The 22,339-nt window shown below is 43.3% G+C and overlaps 2 protein-coding genes across 4 annotated transcripts in view; one reads left to right on the forward strand and one right to left on the reverse strand.

Moving 5' to 3' along the window:
* The window catches only part of GNAO1 (G protein subunit alpha o1), a 170,822-nt gene extending 163,941 nt beyond the window's left edge, over positions 1 to 6,881 (forward strand). Inside the window, exons 7-8 of one of the 2 annotated variants that reach the window (XM_048515434.1) lie at positions 1,150 to 1,303; positions 3,733 to 6,881. In XM_048515434.1, the coding sequence (XP_048371391.1) occupies positions 1,150 to 1,303; positions 3,733 to 3,920 (342 nt within the window). In that variant the 3' untranslated portion in view covers positions 3,921 to 6,881. Of the gene's footprint in view, positions 1 to 1,149; positions 1,482 to 3,732 lie in introns of those variants that run through there. The other variant, XM_048515433.1, reaches the window with a different exon arrangement.
* Positions 6,882 to 13,171: 6,290 nt separating this feature from the next.
* The window catches only part of AMFR (autocrine motility factor receptor), a 29,940-nt gene continuing 20,772 nt past the window's right edge, over positions 13,172 to 22,339 (reverse strand). Inside the window, exons 9-14 of one of the 2 annotated variants that reach the window (XM_048515745.1) lie at positions 21,812 to 22,002; positions 19,972 to 20,075; positions 18,752 to 18,886; positions 17,403 to 17,486; positions 15,908 to 16,092; positions 13,172 to 14,680 (exon numbers count right to left, since the gene is read on the reverse strand). In XM_048515745.1, coding sequence (XP_048371702.1) covers positions 14,536 to 14,680; positions 15,908 to 16,092; positions 17,403 to 17,486; positions 18,752 to 18,886; positions 19,972 to 20,075; positions 21,812 to 22,002 — 844 coding nt within the window. In that variant the 3' untranslated portion in view covers positions 13,172 to 14,535. The remainder of the gene's footprint in view (positions 14,681 to 15,907; positions 16,093 to 17,402; positions 17,487 to 18,751; positions 18,887 to 19,971; positions 20,076 to 21,811; positions 22,003 to 22,339) is intronic. The other variant, XM_048515746.1, reaches the window with a different exon arrangement.

Genomic DNA, 22,339 nt, shown 5'->3' on the forward strand with positions numbered 1-22,339 from the left:
TTGTAGTTCATGAACATCTGGAGGGCCATGAGTTTGACACCCCGGCTCTAGCGCAGCAATGTTGATCGTACAGACTTGCCTTAGGTTTTGCCTTTCATCCTCTGCACGCATTCATTTTTCTAAAGAAGATGTCCCCTTTGCTGGGAAGTTTCCAGAGTGTAGTCCAATCTGTCTTTCCTCCAACTGCTTTCCCTGTTCTGTTTCCCTCTAATAACTTTTATATAAAATTGTTCATACATAATATTAAACCAGCCACTTCATGTGATGAAACTCAAATGAAGCAGAAAGGTGGAAGGGCCCCATTTAATGGTGTTATACAGCTTCTTGGCAGCCATTTCCCAGCAACTGAGTCTCATTTCTTTTCCCCCTCACCTGCCCCCTGGTCTGGCAATGTGTTTAATGGAGTGAATGTTAAAAACCGATAGGTTGCAAAGAGCCCTTCAAATGAATGAAGGGATGTTTAATTGAGACACAGCAGAGAAGTTTCCAGGCCCAACTGCTCAATGAACCAAGAAGCCAAATCCATTTATTGGGTCCAGCCCTGACTTAGACACATGTGTGTAGTGAAAACCATGTCCCCTTGAAAGACAGAAAACCTTGGCTTTATGACAGCTATAAGACGAATCTGTGGAAAGCAGTTGCTTTCTTCCATGCAGCGGAAGACTTTCAGTATTGTTTTAAGTAACAAAGGTCTGTCTTTACCTCATTGGGAAGAAATGGCATGGTGACTGGCTACCAATATCGATTGCCCAAAGGACAACAGGAAGGCACCCTGCTAGGAACGAAGGGAGTCTCAGGCCTGGTCTAGATATGCTGTATAGTGAGGTGGCAGAGAATTGTGACTGAGCTGCTATGGTGGCACAAACATTCAAACTACTGAGGGAAAAGGACTATAAACATGGTTATAAGATAATTGTGATTTAAAAAGGTGCTGAGGAAAAAATATACTGTTTACTTTCTTACCTTAACTGCCTTATTGACCTACAACTGTTCTAGTTTTTTGCTGCCATGGTTCTTCAACCATTTCCCAGTTGCTCATTCGGTAACAATTCTCTTTCCTTAAGCCTAACTTTCTCTCTCTCCCTCCCTCTTTCTCTTGTCCTGTGTCTGTCCCTGTCTTTTTCTTTTCCAATATGTGCTCTGCCATAGAACCGCATGCATGAGTCTCTAATGCTCTTCGACTCCATCTGTAACAACAAATTCTTCATCGATACCTCCATCATTCTCTTCCTCAACAAGAAAGACCTGTTTGGTGAGAAGATCAAGAAATCACCTCTGACTATCTGCTTCCCTGAATACACAGGTATGTGATGTCTTCGCCTTCACTGAACAAGAACCTAGATGCACAGCAATCTAAGACCCGAGGATCAGTGGCAAATGGATCAAAGTATGTTGAGGCCCAGAATGTGGTTCAACATAAGATTTATCCAGCACTACTTGAGAGGTATCTTCCCTTGACAAATTAGAATAAAGCCTGGTTTTCTGCTTACCTGTCATCTAGTGTGGCCTCAGGCATTGGCCAAACAGCTATGATTTCACGGAACATTCACAGGTTCTGGCCACAGAGAAGGAAGATTGGATCATGTGGTGGTGGTGGTGGTGGTGGTGGTGGTGGTGGTGATGATGATGAGGGGGAGGAGGAGGAGGAGGAAGAGGAAGAGGAGCATGCACACAACCAAAACAGAAAATCCCCCCAGTCCTTTGGTATTGTTTCTGCCGAGCTATTCCACTTCAGATTGGCAGGTTGTAGGAAATGCTTCCACCATTTGAAAAGAATCCTGTTACCTACACAGTCAGTATGCCAAGGTCTAGTCCAGGTTTCTTCCTGGTGGGATCAGTGCATAGAAGTCATTTTCCCAGCACTGATCACCTGTCTCTGACTGAGGACAGCACCATTTAGAAGACAATGAAGGGCCAGTTCCAGGTTATTGTTAAGGTGCCATAGGAACATAGGAAGTTGTTTTATTCTTTGTCAGACCATTGAGCCAGCTGGTTCTTTTCTAATGGGAAGCAGTGCAATCCTGGGGGAACTAAAGGACTCTGGGAATGGCAGGGCACCTGTGCCAGTGTAGATACCACCATATGCTGGCTTAAGTAGCATCTACACAAGTGCAGGAGCACCTGTGCCAGTGCTAGGGAGCAACGTGGCTACACAACACCCAGGTGCCAAGGCAGCTGCACAAGTGCAGGAGCACCTGTGCCAGTGCTAGGGAGCAACGTGGCTACACAACACCCAGGTGCCAAGACAGCTGCAGCCCCAGCACTCCTCCAGTGCAGGAGCCCACACCAGCGCAAAAGAGAGGTGTTAATGGGGGCGGAGCCAACTTTAGACAACTTTCTAACCCTTTCAGCCAGGGAATGCCCTCTTTTGCTGGAATGGACTTACACCATCAAAAAGGATGGTGCAGACCACTGGATTTCATAGAAACTTCTCACGACCGCCAGCAAAGGTTTGTCTCAGTTCTTGCTGGGCTCAGTACCACAGACTTCTGTGGAGGTGGCAAGGCTGTGCCATGCCTGGCCTCCACGCATCTGACCCCTCGCCCACTCCCAGGATTGGGCTGTCCCACTCTTTTATCCAAAGATAGCGGAGATGAAACTAGAAATGTTTGCATTCAAAGAATGTGCTCTGCCACCGAATGACGACTTCTTCTCTAGCTTGACGGTAGAGCACACCCACCCATTCAGCGATAAGGGTTCCCACAACCCAAAAACCTGACATGCAGCAATTCTGCTTCCTCGTTTTGCATTTACTTGAAATTTGCATTCTGTGTTTTGGTCAGTTCTGCCGCTTTTTTTTTTTATGCTGGCAACTATTTTAGAGAATTAAGGTATAGATAATTGTCGGTGTGTGCCTACTTTATTTGATATTTATTTCACCTATCTCCAAGAAATTAAGGGTGTTGGGAATGGCTCCCCTCCCACAACAACCCTATGACATGGAGCAGGTGAGCCCAAAGACACCAGAGTGCTTAAATGTGGATGTGATGTCCTGGGTACTGGGACTTATTTTCCCCTTCCTGTAAAAATAGGCAGATTTTGGACCAAACTAAGATCCAGTTGGCCCCTGCAACTCAAACTGAGATCCGGTTACCCACCACAGCATTTAATGTCCTCCCAAAAGGGTTGTGTACACGTCTGAAAGAAAATTTGAAATGACTGTACAGTCCCAAACTCATGTTGTATTTTAATGTATGTAGTATTCACTTATCAGATTGTGTAAATGTTCCAAATTCTACCCATATTCAATCACTTCTCTGAACAAGGTTTATTTATATGTTAAAACATTTTTACCTTCTACTTACATTTAAATCCTTCCTCTAGGGATGCTTCCTCCAACATTAGTGGCCCTTACATTGGAAGAGAGCCACTTACATTGGAGGAAGATTCTTTGAGATCAGGGGTCTACAACCTGCGGCTCTCCAGATGTTCATGGACTACAAACCCCATCAGCCCCTGCCAGCAAGGCCAATTTGTAGTCCGTCAACATCTGGAGAGCCACAGGTTGCAGACCCTGGGGCTAGATGAAGGCTATTTGGAGGATGGATTGATCTGCCCCAATGTCTCTCTGTAGGAGGGGTTTATCCTAACGATTCTGTATTTCACTTACAATCTATGGACTGAACTGGGCCAGAATGTTCGCTACTCCTTTTTGTTGTTGTCGTTGACAGAATTATCATTAGCAATCATTGAGAGGAGCCACATTTTTCCTCCTTTGCCCTTTGCCCGCAGGTCCCAACACATACGAGGATGCTGCAGCCTACATCCAAGCACAATTTGAGAGTAAAAACCGTTCGCCAAACAAGGAGATTTACTGTCACATGACTTGTGCGACGGACACGAACAACATCCAGGTGGTATTCGACGCCGTCACTGACATCATCATTGCCAACAACCTTCGAGGCTGCGGCTTATACTGACCTCCTTTCCCCTTCCCATTCTGTATAGCAAGCAACTTATTTGGAAACAATCACACCGAGAGGAAAATAAAATAAAATATTTGAAAAAAAAAGGCAAAAACAAAATATGAGTCTCTCACACACATACACACACACAAACACACACACGATATTAATGAAACATGCAAGTTGGTAAATAAAAAGGCATAATGAAAAATTATATATATATATTTATATATATATATATATATGAAAACACGTTTTTTTTTAGTTTGCCTCAAAGAGCTATGGACAGAACTGAAGCCCCCCTGACAAGTTTCAGCCCTTCCTGCTGTCTAAAGTCACTTAATGACAAATAATTAAATTGAAATGTTTGGCTTTCAGAACATACCAAGGGAAAAAAATGATCCACCACTGAATTTTTTAAACTCTCCACCAACATATGTGAAACATAAGAATTTTAAAAGAAGCATCAACTTTCTTAAAAAAAAAGAAGAAGTGGTATTGTTATTTTTTTAAGAATCCTTTGTGCATAGGGTGCTTTTGGGAATAGGGTAGGGGGGGATCTTATCTTTTTTCCCCCCTGATTCCTGTGGATTTTTTTCAATGGTACCACCATTTGTGAAAATTTTCCATCCAAGCTGTAGCTAGGTTGCATCTTTTGCTATGTCGGCTGGGCTTTCAGGACCTCTCGGTTCCGTTCAGCTCTTGCGTGCTTAAAACCCATTCAAACGAAAAGTTGCTGGACATGAAAATTCAGAACAAGGGATTTTCATTTTCACCCCTTCCCCCCTAAAGAGATTATGGAGTGGTATCTTTACTGAATATGTAAAATAAAACTGTTTTGCATCCCAAGTAAAAGGGCAGGAGCAAGGATGTTTCTGTTTGTTCTTTCTTAAACCAGCACAGGAGACGGCACGAAAGAGAAGGCCTGACCGTTGCAACAGCGCCCCCTTGAGCCTAAGAGCTGGCATTTGCCAGTAAAAAGTGTCAGTGCCAAGCTCTTTCCGAGAAACGTGGGGAGGATGCTTCCCCTTTCACCACAAAAATTGCACCTCAGTTCAAATATTTGGGTCTGGAGATGTCCCCCTTTTGAATGTGCTTGATTTTGAGGTTTTCATTTTCCTCCGAACATGTGTGCCCAGATCGTCCCCTCTGTCTGTCTGTCTGTCTGTCTAGCCAACTTTACATGAACCTTTCTGGTAGCCTTCTCGTTGCTAAATAGCATGCCCCTTTAGGCCTTTGTATAAAGATACAGCCTTCCTTATCGCCTCAGTGTATGACGTCCTTAATCACTGGAATGCTGGCTGTGAATTTCTGTAGGATGCTTAAAACCTGGTTTTAGCCAAGGTTAGACTCTAAATAAACAAAAAGGGAGATGACGAAAGGTGGGGAGATTGAAAGATTTCCCCCACCTACATACTTTCTGCATTCATTTTCTGCTTTATTGACACACACACACACATACACACACATACACAATAACAGCTTGCAACCATTCTAAGAGAGGCTTTCTCCATCCGAGTCAATTGTGAGTGCAAGTTGTCAAAGGTGCAGGTAACACCTTGGTCTGAGCAGGAGAACAGGACCTCAGTAGAAACAAAATGGCCACCTTTAGTTTTTACAATCCTGACGGCCATTACAATTTGGGGCCCTGAAGACCCTTCCTGTAGGGTTTCTAGGTATCCAGAATCAGCTTAGAAAGTTGAAGGATTATTTGCCTTTGCTGAATATTCAGACCAACATTCATCCACGGGGAATACAGAACAGGGGAATTGTGGGACTCGGTCCTGCCTCTCCGCTTTCCCCTTCCCTCTTACAGGTGCTGTTTTTAGTCCATGGGGTGGCAGAAGGGAGGTGAAATTCTTCCATTATCCTTGCATCCCACCCACCTTACCTATAAGGGACATTTGTTTAGATAGGAAAACACGGTCAGTTCTGAGATCTCAATGGGCAACTTCAGTGGATTTTTTTTCATACTTCACTTGTTATTATACAAGTCATAGCCCACTAGCAGATCGACGTCTAAGAATGTCCAGGGACATTTTCCACCCATAAGCCTCTTTGTGTAAATGATAACCAGGCAATCCTGCCTTCAGATTGAGCCAGGTGACCAGAAAGGGATTCATCCCCCACCCACCCCCAGCCAATTTAATTCAATAATGACTCATTGTTCTAAATAGTCTCATTCACTCTCTGGATTTGTTATTTTTTAAAAAATAAGCACATCTGTCACTGGTCCCAAGTGGCCAACGTTTCCCAAATTCCCTTGTTTTGGGTCTTTTGCTCTGAAAGACGCTGTGTACCACGTACCCGTTTCTGTTCCTTTTTCTTGCTTTCTTTGTTTCTCTGTCTCATTTTTTAAGGAAAATGGATTAGTTTGGGTTGTAAAGCTTTTTTTTTGGTTCTGTTCTGAATTTTTTTAAAAAAAAAAATATTTTCCACACTTCCCAGTGGATTCTCCATGTGGCTTCTTTTCCCCTTCCTCTTATCCTTCCTTTTAGTGAATGGTGTTTTCTCTCTCTCTTTCTCATGTGAGATGTTTGTGCTGCAAAAAGAAAAAAAATCACAAAAAACAAGAAAAAAAGAAAACCATCTTAAAAAAAGTTAAAACACACACAAAAAAAGCCCAAAAAATTTTGAAAAGCAAAAGCAGATGTAGTGTTTACATTATTTTAAAAGCCACAGTTTTCATGACCAACCCTTTGTCATAGTAATCAGATGTCTTCACCGTTTCACTTTTAAGGGGGTACCTCTGCTGGAGAAAGCCAGTGACATCTGTTTCAAATTTAAAGGGAAAAAAACAGATTAAAGAGGAAAAACTAAAGAATATCTATATATAGATATCTAAAAAGCTCCAGGTCTTTCTAAGCCTTTCTATTACCAATCAGTGAGATTTCTGTGATCTATTAGACACTGCCAATTTCTTTCTGACTAATGGAAAATTCATGTGTAGCTTAATAAAGAGAATGTTTGTCTGTACCACCACGACTCTCACCTTCTGATTCAAGATGACCATTATTTTATTGTCTTAAGTTTCTCTTTAATGTCCCCTCTGAAGAGAGAACAGCAACCCTCTCTTCTTTTTTTTCATTTTACTTATTTGATTTAACATTTGTTTGGCTGCATACTTGGTTGGAGCGGCACTTCATAAAGAAAGCGCAAAACATTACGAGCAGGGCTGGCTATGAAGTGCATCAAAATAACCCATGAAAGCTCTATGTCAAGAAAAGGTACATTCTGCAGTCCATCCAAGCGATGCCAATTTAGCAAACTTTGTTTGTTTGTTTTAGTTTACAAATCAATCCTGCATTTTTACACTATTGCATAATGTATTCCAGGTTTATTGGGTCATGGGTGGGAAAGAATTTTTAAGGAAAGTGAAACTCTACCTCCCCTCCACACACACACACACACACACACACACACACACACAAACATAGACAGACAGCCTATAGAACTCTTCCACCAGGCTTCTGGTAGTTCCGTAGGCACGCCTCACATACCTTCAAGCATCTCTTTGTGACCACAGTTTGCTCTCTTAAAAATAAAAACCTCGGGATGCTCAGCATCGTGTCTGAGTGCCACATTCTGCCCTTTTTGTGCTCTGCTTGGCACTACTGCTCTATTTCTGCAGTCACAAGTCATTGATCCGTAAGTGAACACATTGCAGTGCATGAAAGGAAACACCTCTTAAGGAACTAATGATGTCTCAGTTGGCTAGTCTAGAAGGTTAAAAGCATACAGGGAGCTTTATTTTGTTACTCTTTCTAAAATCTAGAGAGACTTGGGCCCCTTCCGCATATGCAGAATAACGCACTTTCAATCCACTTTTGATGCACTTCGCAGCTGTGCAGAAGAGCAAAATCCACTTTCAAACAATTGTGCATTATTCTGCATGTGTGGAAGGGGCCCAAGTGCCAGATTCTCTATGGAATATGCTCCTTATGAGAGGCAGCAGTCTATGGAGCCACTGCACACTTCCAAACTGCAGCATTGCTTCCCGTCCTCCCTCCGAAAACCGTTTTGGAGGGAGAAAACAATCAGTTCCTCCTCTGGCTTCTCCTTTCTCACACACTTTCTTGATTGAACATATTAAACCACTTAATACTGAATAAAAACATTGGCTTATCAAGGTTAGTGCTGTCTGCTTTAACTAGCAGTAGCTCTCTGGGGTCTCCAGCAAGTTCTTTTCACATCCAGAAGTGGACTAACCATAGAGCTTGCAGGAGAAGGCATAACCAAGATCTATAACTGTCAGAGCCTCAGGGGTCATGTGTCTCAGACCTAGGCTTGTCATGCCCCAGCTTGAAACCCCCCAGGAGCATTTAGGGGCAGGGACAGGAGTGTCAACAGCTCACCGGCATACAGATATCACTTTTGGCAAAACCAGACTGTGAGGGGGACAACCTAGGATTTGCAAGAACTCTATGGTTCAGTCCTGGACCTCCTTCCCGACATCACAAAACTTCTAGTTTTTGGTATCAGCAGGCCAATATGATGCTAGTGCATGTCGCCATTTCCTCTCACTTTCTTTCCCATTGCTGAGTGATGGCACCTCCTCTGGGGCCAGAATCCCTAGTGAAAGTCCAGTTTGTACCAACATTTTTAGCTAGATGAGGTTATCGCATTTCCATCTGACATATATAAAGGCTCCCTCTGCATGTGTTAAACCTGCAAAAATATAAGTCATTGGGGATGGGGAATATATTTATTTATTCCAGATGTATCCCACTTTTATTGCACCATGGAGCTCAAGGCATTCACATGTGGTGGGGTCTCTCACCCAGGCGCAGCTCTGCTTAGCTTCTGTGGCAGGCTCCCTCATTGCTCTAAGTTAACACTGGCTGACAACAGAATATTTTTGCCTTCCCCATTCTTGCCCACCCCTTAACAGCACAGGAAATGGCTCTCAACCTGATCAGTGTCTCCATTACATACTGTTCTATTATAGTGCTATAGTGGTGATTCACAGCTAGATTTTCTTGCACGGATTTAACAATCCAGTTGCAAATTATTCAATGCCCTCTCCCCTCCTTGCATGGCCCTGAGGCAAATTGAGGTTATACTACAATTTATCTTGCATAAGTGTTTGATCTTAAACTTATCCTACACAAATTGGAATTGTACAATCAAGATTCTGAAAAGGTGTTAGAATATCCTAGAACACTGAAACTAGCCGCGCATCGCAGAATGAAAGTACGTGACGCACAATGTGGCTTCCAATTCCTTTTTTATTTGTATCCTAAAATTTAGGCCCCATCCGCATACGCAAAATAATGCGTTTTCAAACCACTTTCACAACTGTTTGCAAGTGGATTTTGCTATTCCACTCATCTTCAAAGAGCACTGAAAGCAGTTTGGAAGTGCATTATTCTGCATGTGCGGAATGAGCCTTACTTTGTGGTAAATTACTCCGCCGCCATTTATGGCAGTTGTAATACTAGAGAAGAAGTCTGACCACACCTAACCTAAACATGTCTGTGGTTCAAGACAGGGGCCTACAATGTTTCCCCTATTAGGGCAATTAGCTTACACATATATTGATGAAAAGGGTCAACCCCACACCCTCCCCAACAAATCTATTTAGACACCTCTGTCCTTTTCACAAATTGGGTCGTTGATGAAGGATGCAAGCCCAAAGCTGCCATCGTATTTTATGTTTATAAATTTATACCCTGAAGATCCTCTGAAGATGCCAGCCACCAATGCAGGCGAAACGTCACGAGAAAATGCTATTGGAACACATCCATACAGCCTGTAAATCCCACAACACTCCAATTTATACCCTGCTTTGTCAGGGTATCCCCAGGTTACCCAATATGTTTCTGTGGCACCTTGGTCTCCCAAATTCTTGGCTGATGCTCCAACAACTGTATCATATTGGATGTCTTTTGCGCAGCTTGCGGAACAGCACTTCAGGAATGTTTGAGTGTGTGAAAGAGACAGCAAAGAACAAGGAGCAGAAATATTGTTTTGAAGTTTTATTGCCACTTTTAAAATTACCACATAGAACACTGATTGTCAGCCTCTCCTTTCCCTCAGCACTAAACACGGAATAGAAAGGAATGAGTATTTTAAAGGAAAGGACAACACAGGGAGAGAAGAAAAGGGAAGGAACCAAATACAATGAAGAAAAAAGAGGGGAGAGGATAGCAAGCTTTACCTCAGCAGTTACAACTAAACACTAAATATCATACAATTTTCAAAATTCAGCCCAAATGCCACTTGATTACATTCCTGCAGCCCATCCATTAATGTTATTTTTTCCCCATCACAGCTAAATCCAGTAACCTAGGGGTCTTGAAACAGTTTGAGCCTGTGGTCACCTTTGGAATTTTAAGAGGGGGGTGGTGAGCACAACCCTAAAATGGCTGCAGGAGGGCAGAGCCAAGCCCAAAACGGTTACTGCAAACAATACCTCTCTCCTCCTTTTGCAAAAAAAAAAAACCATGGATGGAAGGAAGGAAGGAAGGAAGGAAGGAAGGAAGGAAGGAAGGAAGGAAGGAAGGAAGGAAGGAAGGAAGGAAGGAAGGAAGGAAGGAAGGAAGGAAGGAAGGAAGGAAGGAAGGAAGGAATTGGGGAATAAAAAGAAACAAAGGCAATCCATGGAGAAGAGGGAGAAATAGAAGGGGGAATAAAAATGAGGGAAAGCCTAAAGAAAGAATGGAAGAAACCCAGATGTTTATCATTTCTCCTGATTTACCAGTGGCTGCTGCTGTTATAGATGTAAAAACCTTCCATTTGAATAAAGGTGGTCACGGGCACCACGTTGGTGGAAACCTGCAATAATCTTTTCATGTCGGTTTCTATATATTCGGTGGAGGTATAGCTTTCCTGCAAGGAAGAATCTAGTGTTTGGCAACAGCAGCAGCCTTTAAAGCCCAAAGTTTCTGGCCTGATGAGACTGTTTATGCTGGCAGGCACATGGTCCAGCATTAGGCTGAGGGCCAAATCTTGAAAAGAAGAGCCCAGGTCAGAGTTAAGCTCTTGGTCATTCCACAGGTTTATAGCATGCAAGACAGAGTCCTTCCAGGTGCAGCACATTTCCAGTTATCTTCCATGAGACACCGTGTAGGAAATCTGCCTGGAATCCAACAAGCTCAGAGGATGGACTTTCCAAACTCCATGTGTGTGTGTTTTGCTGTCCAAGATCTACCGATGGCCAGATAGTCACATTTTGACTAAAACTCGCTGTGGGGCATGGATCTGCAAGCCTGCTTCAACGTTCCACTTCATCCACGGCTCACTGATTACAGGTTGCAAACCTGAGCAGAAATATAAAAATTTCCGTGCCTGGAAAAATAGCTCTACTGAATTTTAAGACGACACGTCCAGCGGTTCCAATGAAGCTGAAGAAGGCATCAGGGCTCAAAATCCTAAAGGATGAGTTTTCATACAGCAGTTGCCGAAACACTGTTGGGGACAAATGAAATTCTGCCTGAAGGGTTTAGAAACTGTCACTGCAACCCGGTAATTGAGTTAACGGCATCTTGCCTACATCATTAGCTATATACACAGTAGTGCATTTGAAATTGGGGGGGAAAAGATTGCTAGTTTAGCAATTTTTGAAGAACCTGGGTTGAGGAAAATAAAACACTGTGCGGGGGAGAGAGCTCTGCAAACTTCTTCCCCAAACGCTTTTCATCATGTCCTCAAGACGTGATATTTCTGCTGTGCGGAAATCACCACCAACGTACTTCTCTTCCAAGGTAACCTGATAAACACCTTTTAGAGTACGAGTCCAAATACTCAACTCATGCTGATGGCCATTTCAGAATGGACAAAAGAAAGTACCGTCTTCATAATTAACTTGTAGAGCTTACCACTACAGGATTTAGTGTGTCGGAGATCTTGAATTATGGAACTTGTGTTCTTATTCTACCACACATTGGCAATTGACAATTGGAACAGTGAAGGCTCTTATTGCTGTTAATTCTTACCTGAAGCTTCAGACAATGAGGAATTAAAAACTGTTCATTCCCTCATTCCTCTTCCTTGTTTCATGTGTACAAAAAGCCTCCTTCATATTGCACAATTCTGTCTAGAAATTGAAACAGCTCATACACCCAGGAAGGAAAACCGTCCATTGTGCAACTTCCAGAAGTATGCCATTAGATTTGAGTCCAGTAGCACCTTACAGACCAACAAGATTCTCAGGATATAAGCTTTCAAAAGCACATAGAACGAAATATGCATTCAGCGTAGCTGGGTGAGCGATGTAGTGGTCGTTCACTGAGGGCCGGGGAGGGGGCAGTCTCAAATGCTTCCTGTACCCCCTTTCCTTTGGATTCAGCCCCATAGAAAGACATGGGCCTGCCTGTCAGCCTTTATCATTGAAGGGCAATGCTGTGAACACTCTGCTCTGTAGAAGTCCAAGGGCAGGTCCACCCATGCAGAAGAATCTGGAGGTGATAGAGCTGAACCATTTTAGACTCCATGTGGGGGACACCTTTGTTTTTAATGCATGTTAAAACCTTCCTGCAAATTAGTAAATTAACATGTCAGGGGCAAAAGGAAGCTCTCATTTTACACATTAGTTTCCTTTCACTTACAAGGAATGATTAATCTAGAGCAGGGGTCTGCAACCTGCTGCTCTCCAGATGTTAATGGACTACAATTCCCATCAGCCCCTGCCAGCATGGAATTGGCCGTGCTGGCAGAGGCTGATGGGAATTGTAGTCCATGAACATCTGGAGAGTCGCAGGTTGCAGACCCATGCTCTAGAGGAACTGTGAACGATATATATATAACCCCTGTCCTGAAGTGATACAGTCCATTTATCCTCTTCTGTACTCGACCACCTCCAGTTTGGACTGTGTGCACAGGTGATGTCATCAGTCTGGCTGCTGCTGAAGAGAAGAGGCTAGTCCACTATCCGTTTCTTTTTCAGCTGCCTTCCCAAGCAAAGCAGCGGGAAAGATTCCTACATGGATGTTATCTGGGGAGTGCAGGGCAGAAAGGGGTCAGTTGGTGCCTTTGGCGGGAGGGCTTTCCCTCTTAGACAGAGCTAAGCGTTCATTCTTGTTTCTGTCACCTCCAACCCCATTCCAAGCTCCAACTTACAGAATGACATTCCAAGTCACATCTCCTCTCCTCCAGAAACGCTCCCGATTCTTAACACTGCTTTCTGCCCATGCATTAAGACCCATGCATTAAGTATTTTTCCCTGTCCATCTTCCATACCAAGGAGGTCTGACCTAGCCAGTCTGGTGACTGTAGCCCCACTGAAGGAGAAATGTGAGAGTTTTAGGAGACATATCGCTGAAACGTTTTCCAACACTGATCAATAATTTTATTTTTTTTAACAATAAAGAACTGTGGCTCTGAGCAAAACCGAATCACAAAAGAAGAGTTGTCTTGTCAAAGTTAACTAACAGCATTGCAAAGTAAGGCTTCCCAAAAGGGGATTCGTCAAAATAAATTATCTCCGCCTAAATGTTTATGCGATTCATATATATTTGCCTTCAAATATCCTAAAAACCTGCAATAAAAGGGTATTTTTTTCCCCAATAATTTTCTTTAACACCACTGGGCACCTTCTGAAGAACAGGGATATTCCTACTCCTCAAACACTTAAAATTACTCCACCGCCATTTATGGCAGTTGTAATACTACAGCAGAAGTCTGACCACACCTAACCTAAAAATTGTCTAGTAGTCTTCAACTGTCTCCAGTCGGCAAATCTGATTTTACTCACAAGTGTATTACTGCAAAATGAAAGATTAAAAAAATAGATCCTTTTGCACGCTCCCGTCCTCTGGAACAATGGCCTACTCCCCCTGCTCCCTTTCTGGATGGTGCCCGCTCTGCCTGACAGAACAGACCTCTATGCTCTCACAGCCGTTCATCTGCTTTACGGACACTGCTGATTCAAGCAGCCTAATATTGCAATGAAATGCATAGGGGGACAACAACCCGGCCTCCTGCGCAAGTCGTTCAGCAGTGTCTACAAAGCATGGTCCATCTCAGAGCTGAGAAGAGTGAACACTTCATTTGCCACCACGCTAAAACTTAACTCGACATCGTCCGCTCTCAAGGTGTCCTTCCCTTCAAGAAGGCAGGAGCTGCGTCACCTCAGTGCTCCGATGCATAGAAATGCCACCTTCACCTAAAAGGGTCTGCAAAGACCTATGTAACTTTTTTTAAAAAAAAACCACTGATGAGACGCGTGATGACTTGGCAGTGATGGACAGAATACTTTGTCAATACTTTTTTTTCTCACTTGTTCCATTTCCTTCTGGGAAAAGTTTAAATAGAACACTGGCAGGCAGCTGAATGGATGTGGCGCTCGTCAGCTGGCGTCCCCTGAAACTTATGTGAAGCAGCAGTCCGTGCCCAAGGCTTTAAAAAGGCTGCTCTTTTGTTTTTTTGTTTGTTTGTTTTTGCAAAGGAGGAATCAATGTCACACTTAAAAAGAAAACCCCAAAGGACCCCATAAAGGTTAATTTGTCAGCTGTTCAAACACTTATTAGATACCACATGCTTTGTACAGGGAAGATGCAGCCTGCTCGCTCATCCTCAGCACAGCTAGCCGAGCTCTGGAGAGACCCCTCCCTCAGCAGTCAGGGAAGGGCACAGAATGGTTTTGTGTCGCTTGTGTGGGAAAGACGACCCAGGACAAAACAGGGGAGTGTTAGGACGGGTGCTGCTTCTGAAGCCTCCGTTCCGCTGCAGCAGCCAAAGTTCTGCGACGCAAGGTGATGGGGTCGGAAGTTGCTCCTTCGGCCTGCAGGGGGATGTCTGAGCCCATCTCATCTGAAGCTTTGTTGAGGTAACGCCTGAGAAAGGGAGAAATCATGCAGGTAAAGCCAAAACAGACCAAAACACAGACCCATGACAACAACAACAGAGAGGTTCACTCTGGCAACAGAGGTTCTTGGTTTGCATTCAACTTTTCCCCTTTGGAAAAATCAAGATACATTTAAAGTTCTGTGCACTCCATGCAGATTTTTTAAAAAGTGAAAACCAGAAATTCTGAAGCTGTGCAACCCAAAGCCTGTATCAAAAAGAGAGAAAAGGTGAACCCTGAGACCTAACATTAATTATGACAGCAGGCAAAATGCTGTTTATAATTTTCACTATTTTGCCCGATTTGTCCTGGTTCTGACAGCCAGAGAGCAGCTAGGGGCTATGCAGTACTCCAAAGTCCAATCCACAAGAATGGCACATACTATCTGCATCCTTGCATAGCTGTACTCTCTCTCTCCAGCTGCACAATGGACATTTATGTCCTCGGTCACGGAGGGAGGCAAGTCACGGATAAGCCTCACAGTGGCATTCTAGGGTAGCAGAGGGCCAGCGTGCTTCACAGCAATTGATTAGATCTGAGATTGACATCAGCACGGCCCATGGAGTTGCATGACTGGTGCTTCCCTGGCAGAAGTCAGGCTTTTGTTGCTGCTCGTGCACTGGCAGTTAAGAGCAGGTGGACACTAATCTGGAGAACCGGGTTTGATTCCCCACTCCTCCACCAGAGCGGTGGACTCTTATCTGGTGTAATGAATTTCTTCCCCTCTCCTACACACAAAGCCTTCTGGGTGATCTTGGGCTAGTCACAGTCTGAACTCTCTCAGTCCTACATACCTCACAAGATGTCTGTTGTGGGGAGAGGAAAGGAGTTTGTAAGCCCCTTTGAGTCTCCTTACAGGACAGATACTATAAATCCAAATTCCTCTTCTTATAAATGTTTCCCACACCCCATGGAGACAGTTCAGCACCAATGAAAGATGATTTAAGAGGACTTTCAACATATTAGAAAAGCTCCAGCTTTAATTACTAAGAGAAAACTGGAGCGGATAGAAACCATGTCAGGTACAATTACTAAAAAAACCCACAAAAAACCCAGATCTGAGAGATACCGCACCCACTATAATTACTGAGAGAACCCCAGATCTGAGACATACTACCTCAGCTACAAGTCCTAAGAGAAAACCGGATATGAGAGATACCATGTCAGCTGCAATTACTAAGAGAAAACTGGACCTGGGACACACCCACAACCTCACCTGCGAGCTTGATGCAAAAGGTCTTCCTTCCTCTGCACCAACATCCGCTGCCTTTCATCGGCCGACTTGGAAAAACGGCTCCCTCTCACTTCAAAGTCTTCCATCTCGGCTGAGTCCACTTCCATCTCATTGAACTCTGCCATTTCTTCCAGCTGTGATTTAAGTTTCAGAGGGACTCTCTCAGTCTACCATGCAGAAGAAAACTGAGGTGGGGGAGGGCAGAATTCAGGCAGCTCTTCATAATCCTCAGCCTCTTACCAAGAAGAACTGTGTGAACTCAAAGCCATCAAAAGAGCAGTAAGGAACTGGGGACATTGGGGGAGAGTCCAATCTGTTCAGAATGTGCATGTCAAAAGCATGTAAATGCTGTCCAACTGCATCAAAAGGTTTGATCTTGCCCTCCAACAGGTGCCAGGGGGTAAGGAAAAAGGGCAGAGGGACATACACTTCAGCCAACGGATGCTCAGAGCACATGGCTGGGAGGTCAGATCCGTCATGATCCATTCTGACATGCAGCAAGTGGCCATATAAATCAACCATCATGTCTACCCTCCCTGTCAATTCATTTAAAAACTAAAGGAGCAGAAGGGTTGCCTACAGGATGGTTCTGCGAAGTAAGTCCCAGGCAAATATGGGACACTGGATATTGAACCACTTAAAGAATACAGGAGAAGTGGAATTAAACAGTATCCTATACCCCGAGAAGGGAGACAGGGATTTCAACCAGTAATTAATGAACTCTTGGAGGGAGGACTGTTGGCACCTTGAATGTCCCCCTATAATACTCCTATAATGCTCTTGTTTCAAAGTACCATGTTCAATAACACACAAAAGAATGACTTTGACAAAGGCGGTGCATGAAAATGAATTATAGTCATATTCTGGAGCATTGTGGGGTTTCTGGGCTGTATGGCCATGTTCCAATAGCATTTTCTCCTGACGTTTCGCCTGCATTTGTGGCTGGCATCTTCAGAGGATCCCCTGAAGATGCCAGTCACAGATGCAGGTGAAATGTCAGGAGAAAATGCTGCTGGAACATGGCCATACAACTCAGAAACCACACAACACTCCAGTGATTGCAGCCGTGAAAGCCTTCAACAATATATAGTCATATTCATTCGGGCTATATTCTAACGCAGAAGCATACAACGTTTTCAACTGCTGCACCTCCACTGACCAAACTAGCATCCATATGTGGAACAGAGTATAGGCTTATGAAGAACTGTATTCTCTTCTCTGCCAATCCCTTGAGACTTCCTTCCTCAACATGTAACTTAAGAGTCCTAAAGTAAGTCCCAGCAGAGATAATTATGCTCACAATGGCCACCTGCTTAAACCTTCTAGTCAGAGGTTGTCTGTAATGGCATCTTCAGAAACGCATCAGCAAAAAGCACAGGATGGACATGCACTAGGAGACCTTTACGCTGCCAGGTGTGCTTGTTTACCCGTCCCTTGACTATTAATTAATGCACTTTTCCCCTGCTTTGTCAGTTACCTGAGCAGCCTCTTCAGGATCCTCTTGATCAGCGCTGTGCCTTTCCAAGGGACTGTTCAACGCAGGTCTAATGCTCTCTGATCGCTGAAAGCATAAACAGAACTGAGTGAACTGATGTGAAAATGGAACAAAAGGCCGATAGCATACTGGTCCAGCTCTAAGTTATCATGGTTAGGTAAGATCTCAGTAATTTGCAGGAACGTTTTATTCAGAATACTTTGCATGAAGACCACTCCCTCTGGAAGTAAGTAACTTTATTGGTTCTGGTGGGTTTTCCAGGCTGCGGCAGTGGTCTGGTGGATCTTGTTCTTAATGTTTCACCTGCATCTGTGGCTGGCATCTTCAGAGGTGTATCACAGAGGGAAGTCTGTTACACACTGTTACACACAAAGAGAAGGAAATGTTTGGGGTATATATTGTCCATGTCCCAGGGTGGGAACCAATCAGCAAGTGTTTGGGTGGAACTTGTTATACAAAGATGTGGTTGATAGTATTGTATTGTGGGTGGGGCTTATCAGTCCAGGGAGTGATTCACATTTTCATGCCCTGCAGCAGCAGTAGTATTGGTGAAAGCAAATCCTGTGTTTGGGTAGAGTCTGTCTACATCATTTCTTGGGTGCAGTGCTCAATTTATGGTCATAATTTTCCTTGTTTTTCTTTCCAGGGTATCCAATTCAGCTTGTGTCCAGTTAATTATGCCAGCAGTGTAGTGTACGACAGGCAATTATTATTACTTTATTGATACAAAAACTGTAATACACAGCAAACAAGATCACTATGCTGGATTTTGCATTAAATCACACGTCGGACACGTGTTTTTAAAAATTGTTTATTATTGTTGTTGTTGTTGTTGTTGTTATTATTGTTATTGTTATTATTGTTATTATTACCATGTTTTCCCGAAAATAAGACAGTGTCTTATATTAATTTTTGCTCCCAAAGATGCGCTATGTCTTATTTTAAGGGGATGTCTTATTTTTCTGTGTTCTGTTCGTCGGGCGTGCTTCCAAACAAAAACTTTGCTACATCTTACTTTCAGGGGATGCCTTATATTTCGCACTTCAGCAAAACCTCTACTACGTCTTATTTCCAGGGGATGTCTTATATTCGGGGAGACAGGGTATTATTATTATTACTATTACTATTAGTATTACTATTACTATTAGTATTTAATATGACGCACGATGATGCTGAATGAAGTTTTCCCATTTCAGGGTTAAAAAAATCTCAGTACTGCTAACATTACAGGGGGCAAGCCAGACACGAACTAGCAGTTGATACCAGAAACACGTCCACAAGCAAGTGCAGACTGGAAGCATCGGGCTCATTGTGCATTACATCTGACGCACCTGTGTTGGGAAAGGCACTTGGATACGGCCCTCTAAGATGTTGTCAGTGGTTATTTCGACAGACCGAGTCAGCTGCAGATCTTGCAGAATGAGGTGGTAAGGGACCTGAGGAAACATCTCCTGGATCTGATGTGACTGGGGAAAAAACGACAATGTTGACGCCAATACCCGTCTGGGACCCAAGCTGGGCGCCTGAAAACCCATCAGCGCTGCTTTGCAAGTAACCCTGAGCAGCATACAAATATAAATATACTAATATTAAAACAATAAACTCCAACACCCAATAAACAGATTCAGATGACCGTAAGTAATACAATCCCCAATCACCCCTTCTCCACTCATGTGTAGCTCTTTTGCTTCCTGACCTGGACTGGTAATGTATAACCCTGCCCTCAATCTTCTCCAAACCCCATTCAATACTTTATTTTCTTAGACTATGTATGAATGAATCACCCTAAGATTATAGTAGTAATTTTTATTATTTTTCTGAGACTCAACAAAAACCCTCTATTGTCAAAACAGTTCTCATTATACAAAGGTCTAGACTCCAATAGAAGGATCCTGGTATACCTTGGTGGAGAGATTTTGCTGTTACCCACCTCTTGCATGAATTAAAATCCACCACCCCCTTCCCGTAATGTAGAAGAAGAAGAGAAGAAGAGTTTGGATTTATATCCCCCCTTCTCTCCTGTAGGAGACTCAAAGGGGCTTACAATCTCCTTGCCCTTCCCCCCTCACAACAAACACCCTGTGAGGTAGGTGGGGCTGAGAGAGCTCCGAGAAGCTGTGACTAGCCCAAGGTCACCCAGTTGGCATGTGTGGGAGTGCACAGGCTAATCTGAATTCCCCAGATAAGCCTCCACAGCTCAGGCGGCAGAGTGGGGAATCAAACCCGGTTCCTCCAGATTAGATACACGAGCTCTTAACCTCCTACACCACTGCTGCTACTTGGTTGCAGGCCACTAATTTGGGTAACGACATCTCCCAGCACCTATCAGTGTGGAGATGTAAGTTCTTGGAAACATTCATAGCAAGGTAAAAGCAGCAGCAACAGACTGACAGCTCCTTGACTCTCAGGCCACCAACTACTTCTTGGAAGAGTCAAGATGGAGCATGCTGAGGCTGAACATTTCCAATTGTTACCACTGCAACAGTTTCCCTTCCAAGTACACAGTTCTCTACAAATAAATAAGAAGCCAGCAGTGTGCAACTTGACTTACCATTGCATTAATCTGGGAGTTGGACGCCTGCGCAATTCCAAGGATATTGGTGGTATGCATCACCTCCACTGAAAAGCTGGGTAGCCAGCTAGCTATGCGTGAGCCTGCAAGAAAGAAACCATTAAAATGCCTTTTGAGTAAATAATTCAGGATTAACTCACGGTCACGTACATTTCCCACTGTATTAAAATGTTCGAAGTAAACTCCACCATAAGGAGAACAGAAGAAAATTAAGATGTACCCACTTGCAGGAACTATCAATGAGTAAGGTATAATCAGGATGGGCAACGGAAGAATTGTTCACTGATGGAAACGATGAAGAAAGAAGAAAATAACTGTTGATTTATTAAATGAAAGAAAAGCATGAAATCCTATCTAATGTATCAAAAATCAGAAACTATCATGAGTCACATCTATGAATGCTGCAATTCTGAAGGAGTACAGAGCATGGGATTGAGAGCAGAAACCACAATGTTCAACATTAAAAAAACCCTAACATAAAATGCTGCCTTCTACTCAAAACCAAATGCAAACTGGTCCTACACTATAACAAATCATGTTGTTTCAAATTACCAAGATACTAATCAGTGGTATATAAAACAATTATCACAATCGTGTCTTCCTGCAGCCATGAACTACACGTCAATTCCAGTTCCAATAATACTGCCATATGGGAACAGTGGTCTTAACTTACAATGATCTCAAATAATCTAACAAGACACACACAAATGCTCAGATTTCTTCTTGCAAGTGTTACCACTGTTTTATTCAATATTAATTTCCTCCTTTTTTGATAATGCCCCCTTCCCAAAATATGAATAAAATCTGTTTTAGAAGATCTGCTCCTACAACTATTGTCATTGTGTAAACCCTACTCCCCCCACCCCTGTCTGTATCTCTCCTCTGTGCAAATGATAAGATCCTGGAAGAGCTATTCCTCATCCTCTTCTTCACATAGTCAGGAGTTCCATACATGTCCTTCATTCACTTTTTCTGAAGAGTGCTTCCACTCTTTCCTGCTCTAACAGTTAAAAGATCTGAACAACCAAACCTTTCTTAAGTGAAATCAATGTTTCTTCAAAAGCTAGAAGTTCCCCTAAGGACTCCTCAGCAGAAATGCTGGTATAAGCATCTCTTATCTGAAAACACTGATAGCCCATTTTAAAGTCATTGATTTATAAAAGAAACAACTTTCAGCCATTATGGGCTCTAGAGAGTGTTTGGATAACATCAGCTGGAACCTCTGAAACTGGGGTGGCTGAATGTGATGTCCTGGTACTGTGGCTGGATTACTGAAGGAGCTTGAATACCATGGACAGCTCCCAGCCATTCCGCATAAATGGCAATACTGGATTATGAGAAATATACAGTACATTTTGTAAATACAAAACTGGGCCCATTCAGAAAATCTAAGCAATTTTTAAAATTAATGGTGAGGAAACTGCTGGTTTGAGGGGGCCCACCTAGGTGCACCTTCTTTAAAAAGTGCGTAGAAATTGAATGCACGTGGACAAAGCTGTCAAAACTCTTTTCCGATGAACTTCCAGGAAAGTATTCTCATGTTGAAAGCAGAATACAAAGCTTATCTCTGTTGCGTGTCAGCAGTTAAAAGGCTGTTTTGCTTTACTTTATCCAGTGAGAGACAGAAGTTGAACCTGCAATTCAGCCACATCACCATGTTGCATAAAACAGAACGCTACTCTTCTACAGTAGAAAAAAACTGGCATTTTTTAAAACCAAGAAGTGTCTCTTCGCTTCAGAAAGTTTCTCAACACAGGACATTTTCTTATCACTAAACTAAACTGTAATAGTTAAGAAAATAAAAGGCAGATAAACCAACCATCAAAATGGAAGAAGTGATTGTGCTGGTTCAAGTGAGGTCTGCCTTCTGCCACGGCCACAGGAGCCAAATTTTCATCCAGGTTCTCTCTTTGGTGGTCCTCCCTGGCACGACGGTTATCGGTGATATTCAGAGACATCCTGCAGGTGGGGCAGGAAGTGTCTTGTTCTAGCCAGGAGCGCAGGCAGGAGCTGACAAAGACAGAAGGTTAAGTGAGCCTTTTAAACAGGAAATGATAAAGTGCTCCTTGGAAACTCAACAGATTGTATGTGCTTATTTGGACGCTTTCATCCCTACTTTTCAAATAAAGTAAACACCACAAGAGCAGCTAACAGTAAAGGTTTACCAGATAAGCCTCTGCCACTCAGGTGGAGGAGTGGGGAATCAAACCCAGTTCTCCGGATTAGAATCCACCTGCTCTTAACAACTACACCACGCTGGCCAGGAGCTCATTTGGTGAGTACATAAGAGAGGTTCTGTTAAACAGCAGCCCCACAGCTGTGGAAAACCTCCCCAGGGAGGTGCACC

The sequence above is a fragment of the Sphaerodactylus townsendi genome, linkage group LG14 (assembly GCF_021028975.2).
Source record: "Sphaerodactylus townsendi isolate TG3544 linkage group LG14, MPM_Stown_v2.3, whole genome shotgun sequence".
Lineage (NCBI taxonomy): Eukaryota > Metazoa > Chordata > Lepidosauria > Squamata > Sphaerodactylidae > Sphaerodactylus > Sphaerodactylus townsendi.